The sequence below is a fragment of the Schistocerca piceifrons genome, chromosome 4 (assembly GCF_021461385.2).
Source record: "Schistocerca piceifrons isolate TAMUIC-IGC-003096 chromosome 4, iqSchPice1.1, whole genome shotgun sequence".
Classification (NCBI taxonomy): domain Eukaryota; kingdom Metazoa; phylum Arthropoda; class Insecta; order Orthoptera; family Acrididae; genus Schistocerca; species Schistocerca piceifrons.
Genome location: NC_060141.1, coordinates 292512949 through 292534710, shown reverse-complemented (window position 1 = coordinate 292534710; position 21762 = coordinate 292512949). Strand labels below are relative to the sequence as shown.

General features: G+C 38.2%; 1 protein-coding gene across 1 annotated transcript in view; it reads left to right on the top strand.

Annotated features, from left to right (window-relative positions):
* The window catches only part of LOC124795477 (integrin alpha-4-like), a 554156-nt gene that overhangs the window by 171047 nt on the left and 361347 nt on the right, over positions 1–21762 (top strand). Inside the window, exons 7-8 of the mRNA XM_047259514.1 lie at positions 4611–4709; positions 4931–5019. Coding sequence (XP_047115470.1) covers positions 4611–4709; positions 4931–5019 — 188 coding nt within the window. The remainder of the gene's footprint in view (positions 1–4610; positions 4710–4930; positions 5020–21762) is intronic.

Below are 21762 nucleotides of genomic sequence, written 5' to 3'. Positions count from 1 at the left end.
TACTGCAACCTACATCCTTCTGAATCTGCTTAGTGTATTCATCTCTTGGTCTCCCTCTACGATTTTTACCCTCCACGCTGCCCTCCAGTACTAAATTGGTGATCCCTTGATGCCTCAGAAAATGTCCTACCAACCGATCCCTTCTTCTGGTCAAGTTGTGCCACAAACTTCTCTTCTCCCCAATCCTATTCAATACTTCCTCATTAGTTATGTGATCTACCCATCTAATCTTCAGCATTCTTCTGTAGCACCACATTTCGAAAGCTTCTATTCCCTTCTTGTCCAAACTATTTATCGTCCATGTTTCACTTCCATACATGGCTACACTCCATACGAATACATTCAGAAATGACTTCCTGACACTTAAATCAATACAGGATGTTAACAAATTTCTCTTCTTCAGAAACGCTTTCCTTGCCATTGCCAGCCTACATTTTATATCCTCTCTACTTCGACCATCATCAGTTATTTTGCTCCCCAAATAGCAAAACTCCTTTACTACTTTAAGTGCCTCATTTCCTAATCTAATTCCCTAGAAATTTACGAAAGAATGATTCACAGAAAGGAAATGACTAGTAGAGCTACAGGGTGGCTTCCACCCTACACAGTATGGTGGCTTGTGGAGTATATATGTAGTTGGAATCTTGCTACTGTCAAGCATTCATTCTACATATACTCTAGTGATCTACAGTTTCATTATCATGTCTTTAGTTGACTTGCCTCTACTAAACCCATACTGATGTAGGCTGATCCCATGTAGCATCTTTGATCTTTTACTACATTGCATAACAGTTTTTCAAATATTTTACTGAGAATGTTTACATGTGAAATTGGTCTGTGGGATTTTGGCATCATCTGACCCTTCTCTTCTCCTTTACTAATAGTGACCACCTCATCATTCTGCCATGGGGTAAAGACCCTTCCTTGCAAGTGATGCTCAATGTAAAGTTTGCACAAGTATGTATCTAATTGGTCATTTGGTCATATCTACAGCTAGATCTCCATGAGGCTTTTATTACTTTGGCAGAGATCCCATCCAGCCCTGGAGATTTTTTCTCACACATCTGCTGTGGTCAATAACTTATGGATGAACTTCACCATACTGCATATGTGGTGTCCATGGCTTGCTTCTTTGAGAGACAGTTCTGGATGTCAATGTCCACATCACCTTTTGACATCTGTGCTTTTCTAGCAAAATAGTGTATAAAGTGGTGAGCTACAACAGCTAGCTACAGTCTCCCCTGAAGATGATGAGCAGCAGCCTAATGGAAATACTATGTAGTTTAGATGACACAATCGAACACTATGCCCAACAACCTTTCAAGTTGTTTCAATTTTTTTTTTCTGAACAGTAATGTAATAACTTGAAATCAGACTCACATGTTCTTTTTTATGAGAGACTGTTACATTACAAGAATTGTAGGTATCATTTAATGACATAAGTTGCAATTTCCATGAATATAGTTTGGATTATAATGTGACAGAAACCTGGGATGAAATTTCCTGACTCCCTGGAGGTAAATTTGCCTATGGAACTGTTGTTTTGTTATGTTCACTATCAGATCACATAACAGACTAAATAAAGTGGTAAGTTAAGATGAATGTAGAAAATTTTCCACTGCTATTCAAGAAAGAAGTAAATGAAACATGATATGACAGTGATAATATACGCAAAACAAAAGATTAGGCAAAAACTGTCAACTTTAAAAGAATTTTGATTTCAAATATTGACTTAGAACAAACAGGCCTGTGAGTAGAATAACAAATTTATGTACACTGTAGACTACAGTTTGAACAAGATAGAAGACAACAAAGACTGACAAGAGGGCACATAAGAAGGAATAATGACCACATGTGCTAATATTGCAATTAAAGTAACCAATAATCGAAGATATAATGTAGTTAGATAGATAAAAAATCTACTCACAAAGTGGCAAAAGATAACACACACACAAAAGGTATTACAGTGTGCAAAATTTCACAGTCAGTGACTTCTTCTTCTTTCAGAAGCCTTGAAGGGGAAGGAAGTGGTGTGAAGGAAAAGGACTGTAGAGATTTAGGAGAAGGTGTGCAGTTTGGATAAGTTACCCAGAACCCTGGGTCAGAGGAGACTTACCGGAAGGGATGAGAAGGAAGAATGATTGTTAGAGACTGAACAAGACAAAGTTTGAAAACCTGAGAGCTTAAAGGTGGACGATAGGGTAATACACAAGACAGAGATTACTGCCAATACATCATGCATGAGTTAATAAGAGCAGAAAGCTATCACATAAAGTGCACTTAGCTTTCTGCTCTTATTAACTTGGGTGCAATGTTCCGGCAGTAACCTCTGTTTTGTGTATTACCTTATCTCCCATCTTTAAGCTCTCAGGTTTCCAAATTTCATCTGGTGCAGTCCCCAACAATCAGTCTGTCCTTCTCATCCCATCTGATAAGTCTCCCTGACCCAGAGTTTTGAGCCACCTTTCTGAACTCTAACCCTTTTCCTAAACCTCACCAGACTTTTCCCTTCACCCCCTTTCCTATCCTTTCCTTTCCTTTAAGAAGGAGCCACTGGCATCAAAAGCTTGAAAACTGCAACACTTTTTTACTGTGTGTTTTCCTGTTGGCACTTCATGAGTAGATTTTTGATCTATCCAACTACATTATGTTTTCCAATGTTAATTACTTTATTATATATTGATATATTAGCCCATGTGCCCATCATTACTTCTTATGTAACCCTCTCGTCAGTTTTTGTTGTCATATATCTTGTTCAACAGCCATCTGTTTCTGCCTTACATGAACCAGTCTTTCCTTCTTATCCCATCTGATCTGGGTTTTTGGCTGACTTTTCTGAAGTCACCCCTTTTCCTAAAACTGTAATATTCTCATCCAGATAATTAGCTTTCCTTCAATGCAAAGTATATCTATTTGACAGAAGATAAGTGTTTAAAAATTTGTTGTGGACAATATATTTAGTAGTATACCAATGGTTGCAAGTCATATACTGTTCCAAAATCATTGATCCTTTGTTGCAGTGTATATCAATGAACATAATCAGTTTTTGAATATGTAATATAGTTGGACAGACAAAACAGTCTAGTGACCAAGTGGCAGCAGGAGAACACACATACAAAAGGTATTACATTTTGCAAGCTTTTGGTACCAGTGGCTCTTTCTTATGCCAGAAGGATTGAAGGGGAGGGAAGAGGGGTGAAGGAAAAAGACAGACACACTTAAAAGACCGGCCCCATTAGAAGATACTTACACATAAGCTTCTGGCCACAGCCTCTGTCAGAAAAACATTAACACACACCATTCATTCATACAAGCTAGCACACATCATGCACATGACTGACAATTGCAGCAGCTCAGGCAAGAGTGCTATAGGAAAGAAGAAAAAGAACAGCTACTGAGAAGAGTAATGCAATAGATAATAGTAACAAAGGAAAATATGACAGGGTTGTAGGATGGAAGAAAGGTTGTTCAGCAAAATAAAATAAAATGGAAACTCCAGGTAGGAATATCAACAAAGTAGGAAAAGATCAATTGCTACTTACCAGTGAAGGCCATGGCAGAAAGCTTATGTGTAAGCATATTTTAATAATGCCTGTCATATTTATGGTAAGTAGCAATTGATCATTTCCTACTTTGTTGATATTCCCATGTGGAGCTTCCATTGTTTGATTTTGCTGAACAGCCGTTCTTCCATACTACAATCCTGTGATGTTTTCCTTTGTTACTATTGTCTGTTGCATTACTCTTCTCAGCATCTGTTCTTTTTCTTCTTTCCTGTAGCATTCTTTCCTGCACTGCTGGAGTTGCCAGTCATGTGCATGATGTGTGCTAGCTTGTCTGAATGAATGGTAGATGTTCTGTTTTTCTGACAAATGCTGTGACCAGAAGCTTATGTGTAAGTATCTTCTAATTGGGACTGTCTGCAACTTAGCACATCAATTTTATGGTATGTAGCAATATATCTGTTCCTACATTGTTGATATTCAGTCACTCAGGATCACTACATGTGCACATTGTCACTTTACAGAAGAAGGGTTGCCAAATTGGTGAGCACCACAGTAACAACATTCTACCATTCCGCTGCCTTTTTGAGACACAAAATATTGAATATATGCCTTATTGTCGTTGCCTCTGGTCCGTAAAACCATCTCATGAGCATTACCTACAGATTACAGCTCATAGGTAACCTGAGAAGGATGTAACAGAACTGCAGGCTGCTGTTTGGGGTATAGTTGGTGTGGCTGTGTCAATGATAAAATGATACACCCAAACCTTCCATCCTAACATCAAGAAATAATTTTCCAATGTTACCTCTTGTTAATCTGGACCATGAATATGATGTTACTGTGTTTTTTGCCTAATCAGCTACATTTATGATCCACACTGTGTGATACATTCAACAGAATGTTTTATAATTTATTGGGGGAGTTGTTACTACAGTGCAAAATGAGTCCATTAATCTGGAAACAGCTCTGGGTTGCCATGCATTTAAGTTTACAATGAGTGGATCAGTGATTTCATAAGAGATGCATCATTATTTTCCTCACTTGATTTTAGGTTATATAAAAGATAACTACTCATAAGTTACTTCATTTCTTTTTAAATTTTAGGGGCTACAATTTCTTATAATATATCACAAGAAAAGAGATGTGGGGCATACAGCAGCCACATAAGGGGACCAGACTTAAACACTGAACCAGTTTACTTTGGTAAGATACAGCAACATCAATTTGTAACTTCATTTGAACAATTATTTAATTTTTAAAAATCTTTCTCTTCTACTTCTTCTGTATTATACTTCTATATTTGTAATATACATAATACTTAGTTTGAGTTTAAGTACATGAACACATAATTATAAATGCAGCTTTAAATGATTGGAAATACAATTTATTAAAGCTTATGTGAAATTTGAATTTCCTTCCCGAAGGTTATGCTGTTTCTGCTGGGAACTTATTTCCAGACAAAGGCCTTGTTTATGCAGTAGGTGCACCACGGGCCTCTCAAGGAAGTGGAATGGTGAGTGTGGACAAAGCATTTTTCTTACACATTTAGTTGCCATTTTCAGCAGAGCACTTAATAATTAGAAAATGTATTGACACTAATCTGACACTTGCTGTTTTATACAGACTCTTCAAATAAGAAATTTCATCAGCTGCACACATCTCTTCATCAGTAGATTTAGAGAAGTTCAACATTTTTCCAGTGGTGACACTGATCATATGCCATGTCCATTTTATTGCTAAATACCATTACCACTTTTGGGGGGGAGAGAGAGGGGGTAGTGAGGAGGAGGGTAAGACTGATTTATAAATACGATTTTTGTATACAATTTATAAATGTTTAATGGAAAATGGCTTAACTATGAAGAATTAATGCCCCCATCACTGAGAAAATGCCTCCTTTGAATCATGTAAAGCAGTACCAGGCCAGTGAAAGCTACAGCTATTAGGAGGATGGCATGAGCTACCACGAGTTTCTAAACAACCTGTGACACAGGGTTTAACAGATATCAAGTTGATAAGATCAAGGTATTGTGGTGAAGAAGTTATGTTTAAGGTGTGTGAATGGAAATGTGGAAAAAGAAAACACAGAAATTGTAGATCATGCTCTGTTGGTGCTGTAGGTTGGTAGCTGTTAAGTATAGTGTGAAGAATCATATTATTTTTTCTTTCTTCATTCTTTTCTTTTTATACATGTAAGCTATATATACACAAAGTGAAAGATAAAGTAACAAGTTGTTTTGTAGCAGAGATAATCTTTTGATACAAAAAAGAGAAGAGATACACTCTTCAATTGTTTAATTTCTGTATCTTCACCTGTTTGGTTCTTTAAGTGGTAGTGGGTGGACACATGTTGAAATTTATCACACCCGTAATTTTCACAAATGTGTATTTCATGCAAACATTAAAAGGTGCTATAAAAAAATTATTGGGAAGGTAAAGTTTTATTCATATATTCACACCGACCATACCTGTCTGTTCATCACCTCACCCATGCCAAGAATCCTGCATCAGAAGGTACAGAGCGGACAAGAGGAAACTGCGCAAGCAGTGGAGGGGCAATCCTGCAACGCCTCTGTTATAATCAGGACTCTGCACAATGGAATTAATGTGAAGAATAACATAACTTAAATGATAAATATTGACCTTAAATGTATTGGCATTGAAGGTATGTTGATATTAGTACCAGTTAAAGTTCACCCAGGATATACAGGGTGTTTCAAACATGACCGGTATATTTGAAACGGCAATAAAAACTAAACGAGCAGCGATAGAAATACACCGTTTGGTGCAATATGCTTGGGACAACAGTACATTTTCAGGCAGACAAACTTTAGAAATTACAGTAGTTACAATTGTCAACAACAGATGGCGCTGCGGTCTGGGAAACTCTATAGTACGATATTTTCCACATATCCACCATGCGTAGCAATAATATGGCGTAGTCTCTGAATGAAATTACCCGAAACCTTTGACAATGTTTCTGGCGGAATGGCTTCACATGCAGATGAGATGTACTGCTTCAGCTGTTCAATTGTTTCTGGATTCTGGCGGTACACCTGGTCTTTCAAGTGTCCCCACAGAAAGAAGTCACAGGGGTTCATGTCTGGCGAATAGGGAGGCCAATCCACACCGCCTCCTGTATGTTTTGGATAGCCCAAAGCAATCACACGATCATCGAAATATTCATTCAGGAAATTAAAGACGTCAGCCGTGCGATGTGGCCGGGCACCATCTTGCATAAACCACGAGGTGTTCGCAGTGTCATCTAAGGCAGTTTGTACCGCCACAAATGCACGAAGAATGTCCAGATAGCGTGATGCAGTAATCATTTCGGATCTGAAAAATGGGCCAATGATTCCTTTGGAAGAAATGGCGGTCCAGACCAGTACTTTTTGAGGATGCAGGGATGATGGGACTGCAACATGGGGCTTTTCGGTTCCCCATATGCGCCAGTTCTGTTTATTGATGAAGCCGTCCAGGTAAAAATAAGCTTCGTCAGTAAACCAAATGCTGCCCACATGCATATCGCCGTCATCTATCCTGCACACTATATCGTTAGCGAATGTCTCTCATGCAGCAATGGTAGCTGCACTGAGGGGTTGCCGCGTTTGAATTTTGTATGGATAGAGGTGTACACTCTGATGCATGAGACGATACATGGACGTTGGTGTCATTTGGACCGCAGCTGCAACACGGCGAACGGAAACCCGAGGCCGCTGTTGGATCACCTGCTGCACTAGCTGCGCGTTGCCCTCTGTGGTTGCCGTACGCGGTCGCCCTACCTTTCCAGCACGTTCATCCGTCATGTTCCCGGTCCGTTGAAATTTTTCAAACAGATCCTTTATTGTATCACTTTTCGGTCCTTTGGTTACATTAAACTTCCATTGAAAACTTCGTCTTGTTGCAACAACACTGTGTTCTAGGCGGTGGAATTCCAACACCAGAAAAATCCTCTGTTCTAAGGAATAAACCATGTTGTCTACAGCACACTTGCACGTTGTGAACAGCACATGCTTACAGCAGAAAGACGACGTACAGAATGGCGCACCCACAGACTGCGTTGTCTTCTATATCTTTCACATCACTTGCAGCGCCATCTGTTGTTGAAAATTGTAACTACTGTAATTTCGAAAGTTTGTCCGCCTGAAAATGTACTGTTGTCCCAAGCATATTGCAACAAACGGTGTATTTCTATCGCTGCTCGTTTAGTTTTTATTGCCATTTCAAATATACCGGTCATTTTTGAAACACCCTGTATGTACCTTACAATTTCTTTCAATTATTCTTCCCAATTAATTTTTTTAATTAGTCAAGCAGCAATTATTACTCCATTTCCATTATTTTGTCCCCTCCCCCCCCCCCCCCCCCACACACACACACACACACACAAACACACACACATTCTGCCACTATTCAATGGTGACCATTTAAAGGATGGCACCAAGTGAAATACGAACAGATCTTTCAAATGTTGAGATGTTGAGATAAAAAACATTTTTAAGATTAATGATTCATTTCATTGTTACAGGACACTAATGAAACTTTCATTGTATTTGTTACATGTCTATGAGATTGAGTCTCATAAAAACTTGAAAGAGAAAATTAAAATTAAGTTCTGCCTACAAATGCTGATTTCAGTGGCAAAGAGAGGAAACTGCGATGTTGTATGCCTATATGGCCGCATTTGCCACTGTCTCTCTGGCAGTAGATAATCTCTTGTCCTTCCAATTAATATCCTTTATGGAAAGTGCATTTCTACAGAAAAGACAAAAATTTGTGTAAAATCATCATTAAAGTGCAAGATCAGTCATCAGATTCTATAAGACTGTGTCAGATAATAATTAGGTTCATAAGTGAATATGCAGCTAAATCTACTTTCATTGAAAAGTACCGATACAGACAAAATTTCATTTACGAAAATTTTTTTCATAATTTTGTTAAATACTATTCACAAGAGAGTCAAAGGAGATGGGCATTGTTAAAAATTCATTACAAAATGCAATATGCCAAGAATTCAGAAATCTGAGCTTGGCAACATTTGAAGTTAATGCACCAGTTCATGAACTGGCTGATTCATCCAAAATAAAGGGGTTGGCATCCCACTATAAAAAAAAAATGACACTGATAATATACACTATTTGATCAGAAGTAGCTGGACACCCCCAAAAACATATGTTTTTCATATTAGGTGCATTTTGCTGCCACCTACTTCCAGGTACTCCATATCAGCGACCTCAGTAGTCATCAGACATTGTGAGAGAGCATGGACTTCCAGTGTGGGCAAGTGACTGGTTATCACTTGTGTCATATACCGGTATATAAGATTTCCACACTCCTAAACATCCCTAGATCCACTGTTTCCAATGTGATACTGAAGTGGAAATGTGAAGGGACACGTGGAGCACAAAAGCATGTTGACCGATCTCGGCTGTTGACTGACATAAACAGCCAATAGTTGCAGAAGCTTGTAATGAGTAATAGGCAGACCTCTATCCAGACCATCACACAGGAATTCCAAACTGCATCAGTATCCACTCCCAGTACTATGACAGTTAGGTGGGAGGTGAGAAAAATTGGATTTCATGGTCGAGCATCTGCTCATAAGCCACGCATCACGCCAGTAAATGCCAAACGACGCTTTGCGTGGTGTAAGGAGCGTAAATACTGGATGATGGAACAGTGGAAAAATGTTGTGTGGAGAGACAAATCATGATACACAATGTGCCAATCTGTTGGTAGGGTGTGGGTATGGCGAATATCATGTGCCAGCATGTATAGCGCCAACAGTCAAACTCGAAGGCGGTGGTCTTATGGTGTGGTCGCATTTTTCATGGAGAGGGCTTGCACCCCTTATTGTTTTGCATGGCACTATGATAGCACAGGCCTGCATTGATGTTTTAAGCACCTTCTTCCTTCCCACTGTTGAAGAGCAATTTGGGGATGGATTTGCATCTTTCAACATGATCGAGCACCTGTTCATAATGCATGGCCTGTGGTGGAGTGGTTACACAACAATGACACCCCTGTAATGGACTGGCCTGCACAGAGTCCTGACCTGAATCCTATAGAACACCTCTGGGATGTTTTGAAATGCTGCTTTCATGCCAGGTCTCACCAACTGATATCAATACCTCTCCAGAGCGCAGCACTCCATGAAGAATGGACTGTCATTCCCCAAGAAACCTTCACGCACCTGACTTGATGTATGCCTGTGAGAGTTGAAGCTGTCATCAAGGCTAAAGGTGTGCCAACACCATATTGAATTCCAGCATTATCGATGTATGGTGCCAAGTACTTGTATGTCATTATCAGCCAGGTGTGTGGATACTTTTGATCACATAGTGTAACTAATCATTATGTCACTTTTATGATGATCAATGAGACAACTTCTCAGTTCTCACTGGGAAACTTTTTTTTTTTTTCAAATAATGAAACTGAAGTGCATGACAGCATTAATTCCTTTGATTATTTGCTCAAGACATTGCAAATGCAAGAATGGGAACCAGTTCATAAAAGCAATGTAAATACTAGTGAGACACACAATTTGTTTCAGGGAAGTGTAACACAACAGTTTTCAAAACGATAGGAATTTCAGCAAAGTGTAACACAATGGTTTACAAATCAATGGGAATTTCAGGAAAGTGTAACATAAGAACTTAAGGGTATAGGACAACAGTTTATACACCAAAATCAGGAATTTAATGATTTCATGAATAGTATTAGCCAGCAGTTCTGTGAGTTGAGCAAAACTATACACACTGAATTATCTGATGAAATATCCATGAAGTTGACAGAGATAGGTAAACAACTAAAACAAGAAATAATTACTGACATATGCTGCAATATAACTATGTTAACAGAAAAAGTAACATCTGTAGATGATAAACATGAACATATTGTAGTTGAGTTACAAAGCCTTAGTGAAGCATAGTCTCAAATTCAGGGGATACAATCCCAAGCAGATTCATCAGTAAAAGTAGTGATGGACACAGTCAGCATGCTCCAAGATGTATACAAAAGCTTACGTACTGAAGTACAAAAGTGAAGTCTAAGCATAGAAAAGTTAAGTTTAGAATCAAAATTTGACAAAAAACAGAGAGATAAGATACGTGCAGATGTATAGGAAATAACTGAAAAGGCTGAAGCCAGGATGCTGGATAATGGCAACACTCTTGCTAAAAAGGCTGTGTCAGAGTGCAAAATTTATGTAGATACAGTAGAAGAAGCTCTGAAAGAGAAAGAAAGTCAACTTCTAGCCAAAATAGTTTCAGGTTTAAAGGAAGCAGAGGAAAGGTTACGAGGCAGTGTTACCAAAACTACTGATATTCCAAAACACCATATGACAGGAAACAAACTTAAGCTTTTAGAGAAGTTAGATACCTTCACCAGTTACTCACAGTATGGGGTTATTTCATTTCATTTTCCATTTCATTTTATTATCTTCCTGTAAATCATTTACATGATGTAGGAATTGTCACAACAAAGTTATCATACTAGTACAAGTACTACAGACATAATAATGGAATATCACTTTCAAGGTATTTTTTAAAAGTACAAATTTAGACATATAAATTAAAATTTTTGGCAATAAATTTACACACAATCAAAGTACTCACCTACGTTATAGAAAGTTTTGCTTAAAAAGGTAGTTTTTAAGCTCAGTCTTAAATTTTACTTCATCTATTATTTCCTTCATGTACACTGGCAGAGCATTGTAAAGTTTTATTCCAAAATAACTTACATGCTTTTGGGTTTGTGTTGTCCATACCCTTTCTATATACAAATTCTTACAAGTTCTAGTATTATAATTATGGCAGTCCTCATTTGTACGTAGATTTTTCATATGTGCTCTTGTACACAGAATGATTTTAAAAATATACAGTGACGGTATTGTGAGTATTTGCAGTTCTTTGAAAAGGGGCCTACAATGAGTTCTTGGAGAGTTATTTGTTATGATTCGTATAGCTCTTTTCTGAAATTTGAAGATATCTGTTAAGCTTGATTTAGTTTTACCCCAGAACACTATGCCACAAGACACGATGGACTGAAAGTAAGCAAAATACACTAGTCTAGTACAGTCTGTGCTGCATACTGTAGATAATATCCTCAATGCAAAAAATGCTGAATTGAGCCTGTGGGATAAGTACTTGAGATGGTCTTTCCAGCTAAAGTTTTGATCAATGTGCATGTCCAAAAACTTTGTGGATTGTACACTCTCTATCTTCTTATCCATTAGTTTTAACTGGAGGTCCATATCTTGAGTTGCTTTGCCATACTGTATATAATTGTTTTACTTAGATTAAATGTTAACTCATTAGCATTAAACCAATGTTGAATATATTTCAGGACTATATCAGTTGTGATGGTTAATGATTTTTATCATCACTTATAATTATGCTAGTGTCATCTGTGAACAACATTATTTTGGTAGAAATATTAGGATTTTTTATGTCATTTATATAAAGCAAGAATAATTAGGGACCAAGAACACTGTCCTGTCGGACACCTATTTCCAATTTCTTTGCATCTGAGGCCCACTTGATTTTCTGATTTTTATGTTCTGTGGTGATTTCTACCTCCTGAGTTCTATCTTGAAGGTAGGATTCAAACCACTGCTTCATAACTCCCCTTACACCTATTGCCTCCATCTTGTTTAACAGAATTTTGTGATTTATTGTATCAAAAGCTTTAGATAAATCTGAGTTAATTCCCACTACACATTTTTTAGTGTCAAGACTCCTGACAATCTCTTTGGTATAGGCATGGATAGCTGATTCTGTGCTGTGGCCCGAGCAAAAGCCATGTTGATTGCAGTTTAGAAGTTTGTGAGCATCTAACGAATTTATGAGTCTGGTTTTCATTAATTTCTCTAGAATTTTTGAAAATGATTGGACAAGGGATATTGGTCTATAATTTTCTACCATTTATGGATCTCCTTTTTCAAACAGAGGTCTAACCTTAGAGATTTTCAACCTCTCAGGAAACACAACTTCGCTGAAAGACAAATTGGCACTATGTACCAGGGGCTTTATAATTTGTTGGGCAAATTTTTTTATTATTGACACAGGCACTTCATCCACACCTGCAGACATTTTTGATTTTATACTCTTTATCACCTTTAATATTTCATTATCATTTGTGGGAGTTAACAACATATTACTGTCTGCTTTGGGGCTGTTAATTTCTCATGTTTAGTAAAGTTTTTACTTAATGACATTGGTACACTTAAAAAGTAATTATTAATGTAATTTGCCAGAGTTTCATCTTTTAATTCAATATTTTCACTATTTTTGAGTACTATTTCCTGATCCCTGAGGCCCTTACCCGTTTCCCTTTCACAATTTCCTGAATAGTTTTTGATTTATTGCCTGATTTTCTTATTAATTTATCATTACTTAGTAATTTTGCTTTTGTACTTACTTTTCTATATATTTTTTTGTAATTTGTTACATGTTCTTTAAACTTGGGGTCAGTCCAACTTTTCAGTCTATAGTTAAGTATTTTCATGGTCCTGGAGGAATTTCTAATACTTGTTGTGATCCAGGAGTTAGCATGTGTATGCCCATATGTGTCTGTTTTGACAAGTTTCTTAGGAAAACACATTTCAAAATTCAACATAAACAGGGAAGAAAAAACATTATATGCAGTGTTTGTGCTAGTTTGTAACAGTACTTCTGCCCATGATTGGTTAGTCAGTGTATTTATGAAGTGACTGCAACTATTTGTGGAGAAGGTTCTTTCGTATATTTGGTATGAACTATTTTTGATCACAGGGGGCTATGGGAAATTTAAGGATGAGTGCATTGTGATCAGATATTCCTAGTTCAACATTTATTACACCTATATCTATGGCATCTATATTTGTGAAGATATTATCTATGAGACTTTTTGAAGAGTTTGTTATTCTTGTAGGGTTAGTTATATGTGGATGCAAATTGAAGCTCTGTAAAACATTCAGGAACTGATCTTTGGATGCACCTTCAGTCAATAAGTTGACATTAAAATCTCCACTTATAATTATTGTTGATTTTTTATGATGTAATATTTTGAGCAATGCCTGTAACTTATTTCTAAAAATTTCAGGATCACCACATGGTGATCTGTACACTGACATTATTATTAATTTACTCTTTTGCATATTCAACTGTATTGCTGCAGCCTCAAAATGTTTTTCTTCACTCAAGGATTCAGTTACAGTCATATTTTTAACCTTTACTCCAGGTTTTACATAAATGCAAACACCACCATGTCTTGTTTCCTTCCTGCAATAATGACTTACTAATTTGTATGGGGAAATGCAAATATTTTCTAGTTCATAACTCATGCACCAATGTTCTTGAATGCAAATACAATCTATACTAGCTTCACTGGCTGCAATCTCAAGTTCTAATATTTTATTTTTAATGTATTGTATGTTAAGGCTCATTATTTTTAAATTATTGAAATTAGATTGAGAGGAGTTTGTACTTATGTTTCCCAATGTGTCCGGCTGTTCCTTGATGAGGCTGCATACCAAAAATCCTTGAGACTTGCATGTTTCCTGCTCCTTGTATTTCTTACCCCTGGACGTGCCACCATGTTTCTTGTTGTATCTGTAGCTGTAGCTGCTGTTTCATTGGATGCTGGAGGTGTTTCTGAAGCTGATGATTCAGTGGATGTTGGAGATGCTGCCAGTTATGATGCTGAGTCCGTTTTTGTAACTGATGTTCCAATTTATACTGGAACTTTTGCTGAAACTGTATTTTCATTTAAATCTTGAACCACAGTTGGCACTGACATTACTGTGGACGTTGAAGCTGCATATGAAGCTGGTAAATGATGCTTCGATGATGTTGATTTTTCTTGTGGTTAGCACATAGAAGAAAAATAGTGAAGGTTGCACAAATCAACAACACTTGCCAGCAGTTGCACCTGTTGAGCAAGCACAGTTGCCACACGCTACCGCACAAGCTAACATAAACACACCTGTCACTGACAGTGCAGCATGTTTGTTAACATTACTTGCATATGACGAATTGCTTAAGCATAAACAATTTCCGCTATTTACCTCTGAAGGGAAAAGAAAAAATTCTGTGGTCCTTACCAGAGCATTTTGAAATGTTTTCCCTCATACCTGGACTGAAGTCCAGAAAATTAGATTTGTTGTTGGATCCACACTGAGTGACATTCTGGTATGGACTATGGACATGGCAGAATCCACACTCGGTGACGTTCTGCTATGGACTATGGACATGACGGAATGTTACCACTACTATGAACAGTTTGAGAGTGCCTTTCTGGATAAATATTGGTCTGATGCTGTACAAGAGAGGCTCATACATGAAGTATTCAACCCAGCTCCACTCAGTAGCAAACAGGGAAGCTTAAAGGGCTATTTTGAAAAACATTCAAATAAAACCAGATATTGGATGAACCCAGTACCTCAAGCAGACATCCTCAAAATTTTAAAGAGCCATTTTCCTGCCCACATTAACGAAAAACTCATTAACATTCTGGAACATGACATTCCATACTTTCTATCTTTACTGGACTCAGTAGATTTGATGTACAAAGAGAGGCCTGTACAACCCAAGCCTATTAATACACAGGTCATGCCATGGAGATATATGGACCAACAAGTGAACAATGGATTTGTAATACAACATGGATGGCAGCCTAACCCACAGAGACCTATGGTAACCATAACGGTAGTCACAATGGGTATGGAGAAAGCTGTAAATTTAAAGGCGGATATAAAATAAATAGGCAAAAATTTGACAAAAAGAATTACAACGGGCAAGTAGCTTATGGCCAGCCTGTACAATATGTACTGACACCAGCTACTGGCAATAATCAGCCAATTGCTTGGCAAACTCAAAACAATATCAGACAGCTGAATAATCCACAGATGGCAGGATTCAGCAATGCACAAAGGCAAAGTGAATTCCAGTTGATAGCCTCACAGGATACTAATTGGCATAATCAAACACCAATAGTCCACGTAGTAAAAGTTACACCCAACCCATAGACCTATGCCACTGCAATGCTGGAAAACTTGAATGGTCATGATAGACACCCTTACTGTGACCCTGGAGGAGAGTGGGGGCACAAGCTTGATTGACACTTGATCTATCAGATATGATCATGGTAGTGATGCAAAAATTGAGCTGTATTGAAGAAACGAGAAAGACTTGACAGAGGGCAAGGTACAAGCGACTATTCAAGGCAAAATATTCGAGCTGGATGTACACAGTGTGCTTGACATAGGTGCTATGATTAATTAGATGTCACAGGGATTCTTTCAAGAACTTCAGAAACGTAGGTGTATACCCACACTACCAGGGCAAAATTGCAATGTACAAACTGCCACCGGTCAGAAATCAGAAGGAGTCAAAATACAATCCTTAATTCCTGTACAATTAGGAGAGTTTTCTGTATGATGCAATTTTTTGATAGTAGAATAATTAATAGTTAATTGTTTAGTTGGTATGGATACGTTTAGGACATACCAAGTACAAATTGATACAGGAAATGGCCAATGTCATTTCACTGTAAATAACCTATTATTTGCAATAAACCTAAACAGTGGAAATACTAACAGACATAAAACTGAAGTTACTCACGATTTTGAGGTTCAATTGGTAAATCCCATAGTTATGTTTGTCAAAACACACGGTAATGAACAGTCAGCAGCGGAAGAAGTAAACATCGACACAATAAGCACAAAGATAAGTGAATTAAAGTGCTTGTCTGAAGAACAACAAGCAGAACTTAGGGAACTGATACCTGCTTATATATATGGATTTGAAAAATGACCAGGTATCATTAAGGATTTTGTGTAGAAAATGGAAGTATACCACCTTTGTATGTGGGGGCAGGAACTATGAATTTGAAGTATTATCATTTGCGTTGAATATGTCACTCCCTTCTTACAAGCTGTTAACATGCTTCCCCATACATCCACTGGTTACACCAATGAGCTGATGTACAATTGCAAACAAGTAGATGAGTGGGAAAAATTTTGCCCAGGGTACCAACATTGGAATTATCACTGGATGATAAAATACGACAAGCAATAATAACCTTGAAACCTTGGCTAAATATAGGCAAGTAATGTATGACAGAAAGTTGAAATGTATAACATAATTTTATATAGGACCAAAGGTGTTACTTAGAACACTTCTCAAATCCACAAAAATTGGAAAACTGAACCATAGGTGGCAATTACTATACACTGGATCATACATAATTACTAAAATCCCCTACCCAGGGGCATACAGATTGGCACACGTGAACACGGGTAAAGACAAGGGCCATTACCTGCACAAAGACTTGAGAATGTTTATCTATTCAAGAAGGGCTGTATGTCCTCCAAGTTTTATATATGTATAATAATATTAGGTTTAGGATGCAGGAAAGTCACATTCCAGAATTTATGTTGTTAGTTGATAAGGAAAATTTTTGTTTGTATTATTTTGTTATATGTCAAATGTGTAAACGATACGATGAGTGGTTGTAACAAGGAGAAATTTTATTTTTGTGTGTCTAGAGATCGAACTTGTTAGATGCATGGTAGTGCACAATGCAATACACAACTTGCCATGTCGTAAGTGGTATAAGAATGATGAAATGCATGCACACTGGGGAGCATGCTAGTCAACAATCCCCAAGCATGTGCACAAGACAGGCACATCTGGGTGTGTTGGATGGCCAAAAACAATCAAACCCAATGAGCTACAGCCTTCACTAGCATTTGTAAAGCCTGTTTAATAAACAGGGACATAGAAAATTAAGGGAGAGTCTATGCTACAACTACAACTATCTATACAATACATACATACAAAAATAAACTAAGGGATTATATACACAGGAAAAGGACATTCAACTATGATATATCTACTTAAGCTATGCTACTATATGCATTATATCTATATATGCACAATATTTACAAATTTAAGTATTGACAGTGCATGCAGTAATTATACTTGATGGACCAGAAAAGTCTTGCTGCAGGTAAACAAGTAAGTATAGTATAAGTGGCAAACTGAATAAGAGGTTGCACCATGCCTTTAATATGCTTTATGTTTCAGATTTATAGGGTAAGCGGGGATGCACATGACATTAAATAAGTTTTGTGAAAGCATGACTCAATGCTGAAGTGAATGAGTGCATGATTGATTATATGAAAAAGGTATTAATAGCTATTGAGCCAATATATACTTATCTATGAAGATTTAGTTTTAAGTTAGTATTAAGTTTTTTTCTTCCAGGGAACAATGCATTGACACATCCTAAAGTGAAGAAAGATAAGTGCTTGTATAGTGTTAGGTAAAAGATAAAAATAAGAAAGGACTGCAATGCATGTAAATATAGTTATAAGTTTATGATGCGTTTGAATGTGATAGTGTGAAAGTACGTGAAGAAGAAAACAGTCACAGCAGGTCATACATCACGATGTTGAACTAAGGTTGTGCATTACCAAATACTCAAGGGGTCGAAACCTAGCTACTGTGAGCATTGACTACCCATGAAATGGTCAAACATCTGGTTTACACTGAAATTTTTATGCATGTTTGTAACTTATGTAAACACTGTTTTATGCTCATTGTACATAACATGTCGTATTGATGATACAACTCTGTATACCTCAGTATATGAAATGAAGTTTGTATACATGGAAGAAACCTGGAGATACTGGAAGATCTCAGATAGATTATATAATGGTAAGTCAGAGATTCAGGAACCAGGTTTTAAATTGTAAGACATTTCCAGGGCAGATGTGGTCTCTGACCACAATCTATTGGTTATGAACTGTAGATTAAAACTGAAGAAACTGCAAAAAGGTGGGAATTTGAGGAGATGGTTCCTGGATAAACTGAAAGAACCAGAGGTTGTAGAGAGCTTCAGGGTGAACATTAGGGAACGATTGACAAGAATGGGGAAAGAAATACAGTAGAAGAAGAATGGGTCACTTTGAGAGATGAAATTGTGAAGGCAGCAGAGGATCAAGCAGGTAAAAAGACGAGGGCTAATAGAAATCCTTGGGTAACAGAAGAAATATTGAATTTAATTGATGAAAGGAGAAAATATAAAAATGCAGTAAATGAAGCAGGCAAAAAGGAATACAAACATCTCAAAAATGAGATTGACAGGAAGTGCAAAATGGCTAAGCAGGGATGACTAGAGGACAAATGGAAGGATGTAGAGGTGCATATCACTAGGGGTAAGATAGATACTGACTACAGGAAAATTAAAGAGACCTTTGGAGAAAAGAGAACCACTTGTATGAATATCAAGAACTCAGATGGAAACCCAGTTCTAAGCAAAGAAGGAAAAGCAGAAAGGTGGAAGGAGTATATAGAGAGTCGTTACAAGGGTGATGTTCTTGAGGATAATATTATAGAAAAGGAAGAAAATGTAGATGAAAATGAAATAGGAGATATGATACTGTGTGAAACGTTTGACAGAGCACTGAAAGACCTCAGTCAAAACAAGGCCCCGGGAGTAGACAACATTCCATTAGAACTACTGACAGCCTTAGGAGAGCCAGGCCTAACAAAACTCTACCATCTGGTGAGCAAGATGTATGAGACAGATATGAAAATTACCGAACTATCAGTTTAATAAGCCATGGCTGCAAAATGCTAACACGAATTCTATACAGATGAATGGAAAAACTGGTAGAAGCTGACCTCGGGGAAGATCAGTTAGGATTCCGTAGAAATGTTGGAACATGTGAGGCAATAATGACCCTACAACTTATCTTAGAAAATAGATCAAGCAAAGTCAACCCTACATTTGTAGCATTTGTAGACTTAGAGAAAGCTTTTGACAATGTTGACTGGAATACTCTCTTTCAAATTCTGAAGGTAGCAGGGGTAAAATACAGGGAGCGAAAGACTATTTACAATTAGTACAGGAACCAGATGGCAGTCATCCGAGTCGAGGGGCATGAAACAGAAGCAGTGATTGGGAAGGGAGTGAGACAGGGTTGTAGCTTATCCCCAATGTTATTCAATCTGTATATTGAGCAAGCAGTAAAGGAAACAAAAGAAAAATATGGAGTAGGAATTAAAACACATGGAGAAGAAATAAAAACTTTGAGGTTCACCAATGACATTGTAATTCTGTCAGATTCAGCAAAGGACCTTGAAGAGCAGCTGAACGGAATGGACAATGTCTTGAAAGGAGGATATAAGATGAACATCAACAAAAGCAAAATGCGGATAATGGAATGTAGTCGAATTAAATGGGGTCATGCTGCGAGAATTAGGTTAGAAAATGAGATGCTTAAAGTAGTAAATGTGTTTTATTTTTTATTTTATCATGTCAGAGGCTTCGTACATAAAATCAGAACTATCAACACATACATATCAAGTATGTAACAAATACAAAAAGAGTATAAAAGTAGATAGATATATAAGCAGGGTCAAGTAGTTTTTATTTTATTTTATGAAGTCTTGGACCAGAACCTGGCCATGTCCAGCACTTCTGGGGTGGCATTCATCAAATCCTTCATGCTGCAGGGGCTTTGGCACAGCACACAATGTGTAAGGTGGATGGTGGTTTGACTGTGTCCACAGACACACAGCACTGGTTCATTTGAGAGGCCCCATTTGCGCATATTCTCTTTGGATCATGTGATACCAGAGTGCAGCCTATTAAGAGATTTCCATGTTGTCCATCCTTTCATATGGCCAGAAGGGAGTTCTTCGTTTGGGACTAACCATTCTCCAAGGTGCGCATTTTCTTCTCGCCACATTGCCAGCATCACTTGCTGCGGTGTCCCGACAATATTTTCTGCTGTGTGCAGCAAGCCTTTTCTAGATTTTAGTCAATGCTGGACTGGCTGGTGTTTGTACAGCGGGTGGGCAGGTGAGGTCAACACCTTTGTCTTTTCCTTCCTGGCCACTACTTTCCTTCTAATATCTGATGGGGCCACACCTGCCAGGCAGTACAATTTATCAGTCGGGGCTGGTCTCAGACAGCCTGTGATGATGCAGCAGGATTCATTAAGCGGTATGTCCACTTGCTTGGCATGGCTAGAATTTTACCACACTGGGCACGCATACTCCGCTGTTGAATAGCACAAAGCAAGAGCTGTTGTTCTCACTATTCCAGGCTGTGCCCCCCCCATGTAGTGCCCATTAGTTTGCGCACAATGTTGTTTCTCACAGCTACTTTGAGTTTGTGTTCATGCAGTCTTTTTCTAGGTGAGTGCTCTATCCAAGGTGCCGCCTAAGTATTTTGGTGTTTTGCAATGTTCCAGGGGCACTCCTTCCCAGTTGAGTTGTAGTCTTCTTGCAGATTGTCTGTTCTTTAGGTGGAAGGCACAGGTTTGGGTTTTCCCTGGGTTGGGTTCGAGGTGGTTCACCTTATAGTAGGTGGCAAGTTGTTCAAGGGCTTTTGACAGATTCTGTTCAACAGTTTCAAAGCTGTCTGCTTGAGCGGTAATGGCGCAACTATCTGCATATATGAAGCTTTCGGTGCCTTGGGGGAGGGGCTGGTCATTAGTACATATATTAAAAAGTGTTGGGTCCGTACGCTTCATTGGGGGAGGCCATTTTTCTGTATCCTCCACCAGCTTCTCTGTTCCTGAAAATCCACAAAGAATCTTCGATTCTGGAGTAGGTTCCAATCAGTAAGGTTAGTCTGTAGTCCCTATTCATTGTGTATATTTTCCCCAGGAGCAGTCGGTGTTTGCTGTTCAAATGGCTCTGAGCACTATGGGACTCAACTGCTGTGGTCATCAGCCCCCTAGAACTTAGAACTACTTAAACCTAACTAACCTAAGGACATCACACACACCCATGCCCGAGGCAGGATTCGAACCTGCGACCGTAGCAGCAGCGCGGCTCTGGACTGGAGCGCCTAGATCCGCACGGCCACCGCGGCCGGCCGTGGTTGACTGTGTCGTAGGCTGCTGATTGGTCTAGGAAGACCCGGTGATCTTCCTGTTCTCGAACCCATCCTCTATGTGTTTCATTAATTTTAGCACCTGTGACATGCATCATTTGCCCTGTCTGAAGCCTGTTTGTTGTGGGATCAGGAGGGGCTCGATGGCATCCGTGATTATGTGGAGTATCGTCCTTTCCAAAACTCCCGTATTGCGCGTTTTGCTATTTGGAGAACAAAGTAACTGATGATGGTCAAAGTAGAGTGGATATAAAATGTAGACTGGCAATGGCAAGGAAAACATTTCTGAAGAAGAGAAATTTGTTAACATTTTGTATAGATTTAAGTGTACATATGGCATAGCAGAGAGATTGGCCTGTAG